The sequence below is a fragment of the Pseudorasbora parva genome, chromosome 22 (assembly GCF_024679245.1).
Source record: "Pseudorasbora parva isolate DD20220531a chromosome 22, ASM2467924v1, whole genome shotgun sequence".
NCBI lineage: Eukaryota > Metazoa > Chordata > Actinopteri > Cypriniformes > Gobionidae > Pseudorasbora > Pseudorasbora parva.
The window spans coordinates 36,601,079-36,615,372 of NC_090193.1; the positions used below are offsets into that span (position 1 = coordinate 36,601,079).

The following is a 14,294-nucleotide window of genomic DNA, read 5'->3' on the forward strand; positions in this document are numbered from 1 at the left end:
TTAACTGATCAGGACAAACGAGGGACTCAAAAACCCAGCCATGGATCATCCAGGAAACGACACACAGTATTAAGAATCATTTTGAACGGGGTCATTTTAATAAATTCTGCTTTTTTTTTTTTTTTGGTCTTGTGGACTATCTTTTATGTAAAATATCTTATTTAGGACATCACTAAATAAAAAATAAACAACATTCATTTTATATGATCTCATTTATTTTGTTAAAATTATTCACATTTTCACAGATTCTGTAAGCGGTTCACATACTTTTTCTTACAACTCTCTTTATATATAAATATCCAAAATAAAAGTTTGTTTACATAATACATGTGTATGCACTGTATATAATTATTATGTATATATATATATATATATATATATATATATATATATATATAGTGTGTGTGTATAAACATAATAATTATACACAGTAGGCCTACACATATATTATGTAAACACAAACTTTTATTTTGTATAATCCCAGCATATTATATAGTACATATGTTCATTTATATATTACATTACAACTATGATGATATAATCTATATTTATTTATATATTATATTAAATAATAGTAATATGCACTGCATTATACAGTGTACTGCGGTTTTTATCTCATTAATATAAATAAAATAAAAAAAATCCACGTTCAACTTGTTTGTGGAATGTCTGTGCACGCGCACGCTCACACATACACACACTCACGCGCTCGCAGTAGCAGCTGAAGTATTATCGGGGCCTTCACACATCACACATTAACTCAACAACAATGTAAGTAAAATTACACTAACATCTCTCTCACGAGCTCATTGAGTTCATTTACAGTGCCTATATGTAATGCCGTGTTTTACGTTTTCGTGAATGTCAGTCTTTTTGGGTGTGTTTGGAAAGTTTGTGTTGTGCTAATGGGTGTGAATGCTGCTAAAGCAACAGGTTAGCTTAGCAGGTTAGCTTCCTGACTTTATTCAACTTTTATTCACTTTCGGAGTTAAATTTAAGTCTATTTTAGCTGGAATAGGCGCAAATGACGCCAACTGTAAACTTAATTGTTAAATATAGAGTTTTTCTTTACTTTATATGTGCGTATATCCGCTACATGCTAACGGCTAACCGTTTTTTTGTGACAGTTTGTGACATTTTCAAACGTTAAACTAACAGATGTTTATTATTATAATACCATATTTGCTTTGTCTTCGTTGTTTGCATATTACATAAATGTATGTCTTATGACTCTTTAACGCGGATGCTTAGGAAGTTTGCGGCGAAAAGGTGTGGATTGAATATAAAAACGATTAATAAAATAAACAGTTTAATTATCCTCATCTAGAATGATTTCGCATTATTTCAAAAGCATAATTTCAGTTCAGTTAATATCTTTGATCGAAAATTGTAGATTTGTATGTTTGGTGACGTGCTATAAACAGTGTATATAAACGTATTTTTAAGTACTTTTTAAATACTTATTATTAAAAATATATTTATATGTATTTAATGGTATATTTTAACCTCTTGATTAATACAAGATTTTAACTTTTAAAATAATTTCGTTGCCCACATAATTTAAACATTCTAGTTTAGCTCTAATCAACTTTATCATATTTATATGATTTAACAGGTCAGTATGTGCATTAAATGAATCAGAAACTAAACTTGTAAAGTTATGGTCATATTAAATGCACTTTAACTATTGGTTTGTTATGATTAATGGTTTATGTTGATTTATTATTGAACAAAGTATTCACCTTTTAGTGTTCTAGGGAGGAAACTCATTGTTTGTGTGTGTGTGTGTGTGTGTGTGTGTGTGTGTGTGTGTGTGTGTGTGTGTGTGTGTGTGTGTGTGTGTGTGTGTGACATCATTTGAAACTGATCTTTATTTAGGTCACTCTAAATGTTTTCATAATTGCAGGGATCAAAGATCAGATGGACATTTTTGATGAATTTTTGATTAATTATGATTATGAGGAAATAACATAGAAGTGGAATAGTTCTCAGATTGTAAAATCATGTTTGAGAGCTAAAATTAAACAATAAACCTCTGTTTAAATACATTTAAGTTTTATAGCAACAGCAGCACACATGACTTCTATAAATATCAGCGGTGTGTACTGATACATCGATGCATAAATCAAATGAATAATGATATGTATCAATGCAACGCATAAAAAAATGTTCTTCGGAATAATTTCCATTATTTATAAATAAACAAAAAAACTGAAGTGTATTTTTTTTGTTTTGGACGTCCCAGTTGGGAGACAGGATTTGTCTATACTGAGTTGTATTATGCTTTGATAGAAATGTAACCAGTTTTTCTAAAATAGACACATAATATCATATCATTTGTTCCTGAATCTTATCTTATCATATTGAGGCATTTGTTTTTGTCATTGCAAATACTGTGTCTGTGGTTAAGATCTCTCCGATTGTATTGTGATGATAAAATCTGATTTACACCCCTAATAAATAGAGTTCAGCATTGTATAATTTACATTTAGAAAGCACCATGTGTTGTCTTACACTGGAGGATCTCGGCGGTGAGATTTCTGCCAGTCACATGATCTGATTCTGGAGGCTTACGGTGCCTTTCACGTCAGGGTGTGGAATGTGTGTGTTTTTCTTTGCTCCTGATGTTTCTCTTTCAGTCTCCTGTCGCCGCTCTTTATCCGCAGCATTAGACTGGAAATAAAGCCTGGCTTGAGACCCTTCACACTCAGGAAAAACAGTTTGTCACTGGGGACATCTTTGTTACCTAATTTACCCATTAAAGATCAAAGTTAAGTAAGTGTACATATCACTACTCTAAGGCCCCATTCATACTGCAGGCAGAAGCTGCCCAAATCAGATTTTTTGGGGGGTCAAGTGACCAGGTCAGACTTTTTCAGTGGTAGTGTGAACACTCAAATCTAGCCCAAGTCAGATTTAGACCACATACATATGTGGTCCTGAATCAGCCCCAGATCTGTTTTTTTCCAATGCGGCTGCAGTGTGAACAACTAAGGCGGATTTGATGCGACTTTTACGTCAATCTATGTCGACATTTGTCACAATTATGCACCAGCGAGTTAGCCCTACACATAACAGACACAGACAGTAACATTAAAAGCGAGTCAATGGAGGGAGAGTGAGGTGTTAGACCTAATTAGTACATGGGGAGATACTTCAATTCAAGCTAAACTAGAACGATCCTACCGTAACCGCTCCATTAAAAAAAAAAAATATCGCACAAAATGAAAGAACGGGGACAGAAGAACGTGGCTTCCTTCAGTGCCAAAGGAAGGAGACAAAAGGCCAAAATAACCAATTTTGCTCTCTTTCTTTTCGTTCTTCTCCTCTTCAGCACCTGCTCATTACTGTTATGGCTTCCATTACACAAACATGTTTAAATAAAAGCGAAAATGCTTACTTCCTCCATAACCTCCCGAACTTTAGTGCAACAGCGCGCTGCGTCTGATGTCATTGATATTGTTCTTTTGCACATGCGGGTTAGTTTGAAATCTCAAACAGTCCACACTGGAATCAGATATAGGCCACATGTTAAAAGGTAATGTGAACAGCCAAACAAAAAAAATCAGAATTGAGCACTAAGACTTGCAGTGTGAACGGGGCCTATAGGTACTGAAAGGCACTTTTTAGGAGTTGCAGTTTAAAGGACCTTGTGACAAGCTGTTGTACCCCTAAAGGCGGCAGTTGTGCACATTTCTTTTTCACAGTGCATGACTCTGCTGTATGGAGATACTAATAAGGCATTTTATTTCATTTACAACTTAATGACCGCTATGGTTGTAAAGCAGCGGAACATTTCTGGCAATTTTCTACGGAACTTAATCTGGGGGATTTTTTGAGGGGGATATTTATTTGCATATTGATATATTTTTCCAGTTAATTGCTTTTAATTTAGTAAATATGTCAAATAAATTTATTTTTACTGCTGCAATTGCTGTAAATGTGTTTATTTTAGTGTCACATGATCCTTTAGAAATCATTCTAAATGGCTGATTATCTGTGATGGAAACAGTTGTGCTGCTTAATATATTTTATAACGTGATGCTTTTTTGCGGATTCATTGATAAGGAAAAAGTTAAAAAGAACAGCATTTATTCGAAATAGAGATGTTTTCTAACAATTTAAGTGTTTACTATCACATTTTTTCAATTTAACACATCCTTGCAGGATAAAAGTATTAATTTATTTAAAGTATTAAATAATTATTGACACCAGACTTTTGAACGGTACTGTGTAGGCCTATATTCAGGGTTTTTCCTGCATAGAGTATTATGAGGTGGCCGCCTGTGTCAAATTTTGTGTCAGGACTCAAGACAAGACAGTCACATGCTCAGATTAGGCCTGTGCCAATAATCAGAAAAATATATTTCAGTGTCACATGATTCTTGAGAATTCCTTTGAACGTAATGATTTGCTGGTTTAAAGTCATCTGAAGTAATTCCATGTGTTAAATTAACGTTTCAGGAAACTCGTCTTCCTTCACTGCGGCTGTCAATCATTCTCCCTTCAGCATTCAAACAGCACGCCTCTTCCGGTTATGACAGTCAGCACGGTAAAAAAAAATCCACGGTTGTGGATTTGCAAAAAATGACTTTATCTAGCTGGACTGGAGTTTATTGCGGTTTATTGTGGTACTCAATGGTGCCTGTTAGAGCGCTATAACTATATCTTACCAGTTATTTATTTCGAAGCCCGTAAAGAATGTCATGTTTAATACAAAATTCAATATACCGCCCAGCCCTACAATTAGTATATGGGGATTATAAGGAGGCCATGATGGACAGAGGCCGATGGGCAAATTTGTCCAGGATGCCGGGGGTTATACCCCTACTCTTTTTCTGAAGGACATCCTGGGATTTGTAATGACCACAAAAAGTCAGGACCTCAGTTTAACGTTTTCATCCGAAGGACTTTCATCCGAAGGACTCCGAAGGTGCTTGTTACAGTAATATTGTTCCCATCAGTACGTTAGGACCCGCACAGGGTGAGCGCCCCCTGCTGGCCTCACTAACACTAGTTTTCCAGGTCTCCCATCCAGGTACTGACCAGGTTTGAGCTTCAGCTTCAGTGGGAAACCAGTCTTGGGCTACAGGGTGATATGGCTGCTGGAAAGAGCAGTAAGACAATCACTTTTTCTGCAGCAGGGTTTACCTTTACAAATGTCTCTCTCTGAAATAAGCTCTGGTGGTTTACAGACACTTTGACACCAGATTAAAAGTCATTGTGCAAAAATGGCTCCATTAATTGTGAGAAATTATGATTTTGAGATTTAACACAATGATGACTTCCATTTTTGGGACTACTGTAAATAAAAAGTTGTGGGAATTGGTTTATGCTGTATGCGTAGGTGTCGTTTTACTGGACTTTTCTTTATGAACTGGTTTACACAGTGTGTCTTCGGATATTTACAGAGCGCTTAACACATCCAAATCCTTCATAATAATCCTCTAATGAACTCGTTTGAGCTTGAGTGTGTTATACCTCCCGTTTTCGTTTTTAGTCAAATGCTTCTTCGTGTGTGTTCCTGTTTTGTAGTTTCACACCACTTTAAATATGAGCTCATCTGTACTTCGTCTTGTAAAATCATCTGTATGGTGTGTTTGTCTGCAAACAGCACTTCAGGCTTTTTATGTTTGTTAACATCATGTCTAGTATAGCAGCTCTCCCTTTTGAATCAACCTGTTCTCAATTCATGCAGTCATTCAGCCCCTAGGTGGCAGTAGAATATCACGCTGTTTGTCACACTAGATTCCTATTAGAATGACATAACAGGACTTTTATGTGCTTAACAGATGCTTTCTGACTAGAGCACACAGCTCAAATCACATTAGTGGGAGTAATGAATACGTTATGCTAAGCTTTATTCACTTAAAAAAATTGATACTGACTGCTCAAGTAGATTTTCCAGTTGTTTTCCTGGACTTTTCCAGCTGTCCTGACAAAAGGTTTTTTTGTAATGTAATGTAATAGTGTCTCCTCTCTCTGTGTCATAGGTCCGCCCCGGGTGCAGATGGCTCTGGTTCTGCAGGGAGTAACCGCAGGCTGCAGCAGACGCAGGCACAGGTGGATGAGGTAAGAAGACACCTGACACCGTTCCCCAATATTCTTCATGGACGGCTAGAAATAGTCCACTTCCTTTCCGTCTCTCTGTGTGACGCGATCTTCTCAGGGATGGTTCCTTTGTGATGTAAAGTGTTTCACATAATTTCAGGATAGCTAATGAAAGTACAGTGATTAATATGCTTGTTGGACATTTAATTGAACCATGAGACTTCACCCTGTGGAGACATGAGTACAATATTACAATTATATACAACGCAAGTTTGCACTCTTCTGTTTTTAGGCACCACCATTGAATACAGGCTATAGTGACACAAACTGTTTTGCCTGCTGCTAAATTTCCAATTTTTCTTGAAACTCAGATTGTTTTCTGATTTAAATGTATATACCCCCTCTACGGCAATGTAAGGCAAAAATATTGGGAATGCACTGTGACCAAAGAAACCTGAAGAAAATGTGAGAGCTCCTTGTATGTTTGTTTTAATGAAATCTGCTGATAAACACCTGATCAGACATGCACATTGACATTCATTGACAATCTATTGAATCAAATGGTTCAAGCATAAATCTTAAGTTGTGTCTCAGGTGGGTGCAATATACACCTTAAAATAAAAATAATAAGCACATTAAAGCTACACTGTGTGATATTTTCCCCCATCTAGTGGTGAAAAGATATAAGACCATCGAGTGAATAATAGTTTCTGTTCCTCTCAATTTCGAGTGAGTGTTGCTTCAAGTGATGAGTTACGTTACTTTTGAAAACTATTATAATTTGCAGTTATTTAATTTGCCAAATGATCTATGATCAAATTAATCTATGTAAAATGAATAATAGTTTTACGTTTTCGTTATTTTTTACCATTTCATTGCGAACATCAGCTATCAGGTTCCCAGATGAATGCAAGCAAATCTTGGTAAAGGAACTTTTATCAGTGCTATCGTTATTCTGTATATTGTACGACATCACTAGCGTAAGGCAAACAAATTATAATGCAATTAAAATATTAATCTCATGTTTTCCGTCATAGAACACGGATTTATGTTATAAGGTAAACAATACTTTTTCATCATTGACGCGAGGAAAACTATCCTAGACGTCGTTCTAGTGTTATGCACAGCACACCATGATATAATTAGCCAAGCAACAATAAAACTTCCAATATACACAAATAGGCTGAATTAATATTACCTGTCGAGAAGAAAGCAGGCAACGTCGGCGTTCTTTTTAAAATCGTTGCTCCTCATGAGCTCTTTCCATCTTGGAAAGGCCACTCCAGTATTTACTTTTGTCTTGTTGATTTGCCCGTTGCGTTGCCGTCTTAATTCTCTTTTCCGCTTCCTTGGCGACTCTGATACATATCCCGCAATGTTACTAGGTTTTTTTAATAGATTATGTCTTTTACAGTGGACATGCACCTACGATGACAATTTCAGACCCTTCCATGATTTCCAAGTGGGAGTACCTGCAAAATAGCAGGGTGTTCAAATACTTATTTTCCTCACTGTATATTCAATATACAGTGAATATACAGGAAATAGCTTTCCTGTAGCTGAATCAGTAGAGCATGGCGCTAGCAACGCCAAGGTCATGGGTTCGATTCCCAGGGAAAGCAATAATTGACAAAAAAAATGTAAAAATGTGTACCTTGAATGCAATGTAAGTCGCTTTGGATAAAAGTATCTGCCAAATGCGTAAATGTAAATATACATTCAATGTTTTTAAATTCGTTAGTGAGTTAGAAAAATAGCTATAGAAAAGAGCATTTTGCTAGATATATGCACTGCATATCACTATATCATGATTTATGTACTATATTCACTAATAACTGTTGTCTACATAAGAAGTAATGGAATGAGCTAAAAATGAAATGAAACGCCACCCATATAATTACATTTGAAGAGCTGCCTTTCACCTAATTTATCAAACTATTTATCTGCCTTTCACCAAACTACTCATTGGCCAAGTGATGCTGACATTATTATGGTCTGTGACACTGGTTCAGATTCTGTTTAAAGAATGATTAGTTGTGACTGTGTGTGTGTATGTATATGTATAATATATACATGTGCATATATACGTACATTTTATATTCTTGATTTGACTTCCCATTACAAGTCAATTTCATTAGGAATCAAAATGTACAGATTAAAACAAAACAGCACATTGTTATGGATTATGCAGTTCTAAGGGTACAGGAAATATTGCCTTTTCCAGATAAACATGCTTCTTATAGTAGCTGAGATTGAGTAGTACTTGGCCAACTGTTTGGCCCCTGTTTTAGAAATCCCCCCAACGCAGAGTCCACAGATCGCCAGCCTGTGCACATGACCTAGACTACCAAACACTAGCACAATCAGCTGGCATTTGTACTCAAGGTTCTCAATAGTAGATACCAATACACACACACACTCATAATCATATGTGTAAAATATGATTTCAAAATTAGATTTCTAGTAAGTTATATGACATTTAAATGATACAAAAAGTGCTACTTTATTCACGCTGTGGACCTCTTTTTCGGTGTGACTACACCCTTAAGCACTGTAATACGTGTAATACGCAAGCAGTATTTCCACTTCTTTTCTGCAGCTCACCACAGTCACATTCATGCTTTCAGTTTGAGGAAGTTCATATCGGGGCACATGCAGGTCTCCGTGCACTCAACGACTCTTAACCTCTCCCGACATCTTCGCTCAGTCTGGGTCGAGCTCATAGGCTGGCTGCCTGCCGGTTATGTAACGCCCCGTCACTATGGTTATGCAAGAGAAACATGGATCTGCACACGCTAGCCCCCCTCCCACACTGATCTCTCTTAAACAGGGCGGAGCTAGCTCATCCTGCAACAGGGTTTGTGGAGCAGTAGAGCATATATGAGGAGGCTGAGATGTTTGTGCGCTGTTGCCATTGACTGTTATGTAACAGGGTGTTTTAATGCTTTCCATTTGTTCTGCTGAAGATGTAAAAATTGTCCAGACCAAATATGAGCAATAGGATATTATGTCATGCTCTAGGAATGTTTATTTTTGATAAATAATAAGTCACATATAGATAATAATAAAATTAAAACATGCCTTTAACTGCATTATGAATGGATCAAAGTGTAACCGTGTAGTAATACTGTAAATTAATCTAAATCCTGTTCTTTCTAATAGAAAAACATAGAATCTCATGAAGTCAAGAGAAGTTAAGAGTTTATATTGACTCTTCAAAACACAGTCACACTGTTAAAGTGCGTTTCATTTTAATAGGTGTTTAACTGGAACAGTAGAAAAATTCCCCACCAGACAAGATGAGTCATTGCCATCATTCCTGGTCCATTTTCTTAGAACAGTTAATGCGGAAATTAATGTCAGTTGATATTATGTAATGTACAGTATATATTAATACCAGTTAAGACTGGTTCCCCAAATGTTGGATAATCCTGAGAAAATGTTTATCTAGCCTTGACCTAGTTGGACAAATCTTGCCTTGAAGATAAGAGTAATTAGTTTTCAGCTGTTTTTTTTTTTTTTTTTCATAACCAGCAACAAAACTTTGTCATTTCACATTGAGTTCCTCTCATGGTAAGATCTCATGAGTCTGAAATCCTGCTCTATGTGTATTAAACATCAAATATGTTTTGGTTGGCTCTTATATCCTGCACTGCAGCATTTTTGTTTTCAGCGTGAACAGACAAATGCCGCTGGAAACTTCACGTTCTGTCCGTTTCTTTCAGTGCTGTTAGTGTGAAACGCTGACCGCTGAATTACATCCTCCTGTTGCTTGCCTGGCTTTGAGAATTCTCCAACCATCCTGCCAAAAGTCTCAAATCATTAAATTAATAAATCTCCTCTGATGTTTAGACAGCTACATCTCTGGCCAGAGTCCTTGACCTTGATTGCTTTTCCAGGCCTTAACATCACTTTAGTAGAGTTCAAACTCCTCTAACCGTGTTCTCTCTCCTCCAGGTTGTGGACATCATGAGGGTGAATGTCGATAAGGTCCTGGAACGAGACCAGAAGCTCTCTGACCTGGACGATCGTGCCGATGCCCTCCAGGCCGGTGCGTCCCAGTTTGAGACCAGCGCCGCCAAACTCAAGAGGAAGTACTGGTGGAAGAACTGCAAGGTAAAACACGGAGACAAGAGTTTAGCGCTAATATCATACACTCGTTTAGTTTAGATGCTTTTTATAAGTACTATTAAGACTACAGATGATTGGAAGTTTTGTTTTTCATGCATCTGTAATGAATGGATGTTAATAATATATAATGAATTAATGCATAAATATAAATAAATACATCTAATAAATAATTGTTAATAATAAAATGACCAGAAAATAACAAGCTCATGCTTAAAAACTAAAAAAAACTCATATGCAACAGATCATTTCATTTTACATCTTATTGTAAAAATACAATGAGGTTAGTTTTGGTTCTTCCAAAAGGTCATTACAATTAAAGGCTCAATGTTGTTTTTACTGTACACAGTCCCTCTTCTCAATCTATGTATATTAAGTTAAAATAAATGTGCAAATGTTAATATTTACATGTAAAACTGATATTACTTTTTGCATTTTTTAATTACTTAGAGAATTTTCTAGGTAGCCCTCCAGGACCAGGTTTGGACACCCATGCTCTACCCTAAAATGAGTGTGTGAAACTGCAAGAACATATCTAGTTAAAAATGCAAAGCTGTAGTCAACAAAAAGTAATAATATCAGTTTTACATTTGAATATTAACATTTGCACACACACAAAAAAAACTCAAACTACATTAGAAGGGGGACTGTGTACAGTCGGCCCAGAGGCCTGGAAGGCCTATAAGGGTCTTCCCTAAGGGCCCCAGTACAGGAACGAGATTTCTGCTGGCCCTCCCACCACCCACAATGACCAGTACAGGGAGCCCAGGTTACCTTGAAACACCATTAGTTGTCAATACTGTGGATGATCTTTTTTTATACCCTAAAAGGGCAACGTGAACTGGAAGTTACATACTTTTCAGCATGAGCAACATATAACTTAAATTTCTTTTTCAACATCTTAAAACAATGTTCACAAATAATACTAGCAGTTGTTCTGCATTTTTTCTATTAAAAAAATAGGATGAATATATGTTTACTTATCACAAAATCTGAATGTCCTGCACTAATGGCACCATGTTGGGTTTAGGTCAGGCTGACTAATTGATCACAGAAAACCAGCACGTGCAAGACAGACCAGGCTATAATAAGTGGTAAAAGGATTTGATGAAAACAACTTTCTAATGCCCCAAACAAGACACTAAAGATTATTAAACCTGTGGGTTATGTTGCCTGTTTTAGGGTTAAAGCATCTTTGGCGTTTCTAAGGTTTCTACAAAATAAAAACCGAAGTATGATGTCATTGATAGGTCTGTGTCCTGGTTAAAATAGCTTATTTCTCTGGATTTAAACCTTCTTAGAACATTTGGGATAATCTGTCATATTGTGCCTTTTAAAGTTAAAAAAAAGACAATATTAAACCAAAGCAGGTAGCAAATAATCTATTAAATAAAAACCGGAAAAGTGTCCTGAGAGCACCATCATAGGCACCAAATGACAGTTTATACTTGTTTTGTGTTTGCAGATGTGGGCCATTTTGATAGCCGTGGTTGTGGTCATCATTATCGTCATTATTAGTGAGTATCTCAGTACAGGCTCTTTTACCCCTGGGCAGCAATTGTGCAAAATGATGACGGATCATGTGTCATCAAAGTGTTTTAAGCTATTTCTGTGCTCATTAATGGTGTAGTAATCAAAGTATACTTTAACCATTTTAAATTAATCCCTGTTCTTTTTTCCCTCTCTTTCAGTCTGGACGCAGTCATCATAAGCTCAGAATAAAGAGGAGAAAACTGGTTATGATTGGAGGAAAAGATTAGGTTATGACGGAGTATCAACTTCAGAAAGAAGTGAGGGAGGGGGAGAGAGGATGAATGAATTAATGAATGAATGAATGCTCTTCCAATAAGTTCTAACCTGCTGATTTTCAAAAGCATATTTTGTAAACTATCCTCAATGTTTTTTTTGTTGTTTTTTTAGGTTTGGTTTTTAATGAATAGGATTTGAATAAGTTCCAAAATATCTAATGATTTCCAAATACATCTAACACACTCCTCTGTGGAAACCACAGAACAAGGACTCTAGACAGTGTACACGTTACAAAATGATCCAAAAGTCCTCGTTGTATGTTAATATGAGAAACATTTCAGTATAATTTAGAGGCCAAAAACATGTTGACCAAAAACCAGGCCAAACTTGTTGTGAAAGCCATTTGCCAACATCTCCTGTCATTAAATCCCTCATGGACTCTTTTAGTGGACAGCCGTAATCAGACACTAGTTTTGGCCGTGTCAAAAGTTTTTCTGTGCCAACAAGACACACGAGCCTTTCCTGAACAACCACAGCTGTGCCATCAGTGCCTGCGGACAAACTCCACTGCCATCCTGTAACAACAGAACTTTACTCTGATTTTACTCAGAATATCTGCACAGAAATGCTATAAATAAGTTTGAGATATTATTGAAAGTGATTTTTCACTAATAATTTAACTGCATCATTTGTATTTCCTTGTGTAGAAATAGTTTGCTAGGAAATATCTTTGCTTAATCAGCTGTTTTCTTCACCTCTTGCTCATGGTGCCAAAACATTTAGTTTGTTTATCTGAGCTTTTTTTTTTTTTTTTTGTATGCATCTCTGTATGTCTCACATGTGTATAAATTGTAAACAAGTGCAATTCTATTCTGTGGCCTTATAAATTTAAGTGCATTGAATTGCCCATGTTGGCTCAATAAAACACGGATTTAACATCCTCTAGTTCTCACCCGAAGCCTTAATTCAGTGCACGTCGGCATTAAAATAGCTTTTTATTGCTGTTACTCAAAGGATAATGGATCAGATTACTTTAGATTATGCTACAAATCTCTTTATTTCAAATAATGTATTCAAACGTGTTCATCAAGGAGAAGAGATGTTCTCCTGCCTTTGTCCAGCTGGATTGTCCACTACTGCATTTGTGATGGTTAAATTCAGTTTGCAGTCTTCATTCAAGATGAATGTGAGATCACGTCCCTGTGGAACAGCATTAATCTCTCTAGACAACAATAGTCTGAGGGGTTTCGACTGAAGGCTGTTTATTTTTAGCTGTTTTTAAATCAAATTTGAACTTTAGATATAAAAATATCACGCCTCAATGCAGTGACATAAGTTTTTAAACAAAAGTATGAGTCATAATCATAATTGCACCTGTGCGAGATGATTTAAAGGGATGGTTCACCCAAAAATGTAAATTAGCTCATGGTTTACTCGCCCTAAAGTCATCCTTGGTGTGTATGACATTCTTCTTTCAGACGAATACAATCTGAGTTATACTAAAATATGTCCTGGCTCTTCAAAGCTTTATAATGGCAGTGAATGGCTGTTACTGTTTTAAAGTGCTCCACACAGCCCCAAGGGGGTTAATAAAGGCCTGATGAGAATCGATGCCTTTGTGTAAGAAAAATATCCATATTTAAAACTTTACAAATTGAAATCTCCAGCTAACTGTTGAATGCGTGTTCACAGGAGATTTGTGTTCCAGTGTAGGACGCAGGCGTAGCCAAATTTCCAGTGAAGAATGTGGATGCGCAAAGGATAGAGCAAAACAAAACTTGGTTCGCGCAAGAACAAGCATATTCTCACCAGAGCTTCCTAATTTATACACTGGAACGCCAGTCTCTCGTGAACGCTCATATGACAGTTTGTAAGTTAGAGATTACAGTTTGTAAAGTTTTAAATATGTATATTTTTCTCACACAAACGCATCGCTTTGCTTCAGAAGGCCTTTATTAACCCCCTGGAGTTGAGTGGAGCAGTTATATGATGGATAGATGCTCTTGTTTTATGAACAGAAACAGCCATTCACTAACATTATAAAGCTTGGAAAAGCCAGGGCAGTTTTAATATAACTAATTGTATTCGTCTGAGAGAAGTTAATATACTATATAATGACTAGAGGGTTAGTAAATCATGGGCTAATTTTCATTTTTGGCTGAACGACTGTCCCTTTAACCCGAGGGCGGTTCGTTTCCTACGCGAGCTCTCCACTGCTACGCCATTGTTTTCATCTGTTGTGTAACATGGTGGTACACGTGAGTCCAGCCGCATCCTCGGAGCCCAGGCTGACGTCATGTCCACGCCCCTCGACCAATCACAGTCGTAGGGAAACTTTCCCACCAACGGGAGTCGAGTAGGCGTGG

At 36.6% G+C, this 14,294-nt stretch overlaps 1 protein-coding gene across 1 annotated transcript; it reads left to right on the forward strand.

Moving 5' to 3' along the window:
* Nucleotides 1-667: 667 nt before the first annotated feature.
* On the forward strand, nucleotides 668-12,873 carry vamp3 (vesicle-associated membrane protein 3 (cellubrevin)). The gene is made up of 5 exons (XM_067431808.1): nucleotides 668-771; nucleotides 5,994-6,072; nucleotides 10,009-10,167; nucleotides 11,645-11,696; nucleotides 11,871-12,873. Coding segments are annotated over exons 1-5 (312 nt in total). The 5' UTR covers nucleotides 668-769; the 3' UTR covers nucleotides 11,891-12,873.
* The last annotated feature ends 1,421 nt before the right edge of the window (nucleotides 12,874-14,294 follow it).

Coding starts and splice junctions, on each gene's coding strand:
- vamp3 (XM_067431808.1), top strand. Junction 6,073..10,008: donor CGCAGGCACAGGTGGATGAG/GTAAGAAGACAC, acceptor TCTCTCCTCCAG/GTTGTGGACATCATGAGGGT. Junction 11,697..11,870: donor CATCATTATCGTCATTATTA/GTGAGTATCTCA, acceptor CCTCTCTTTCAG/TCTGGACGCAGTCATCATAA.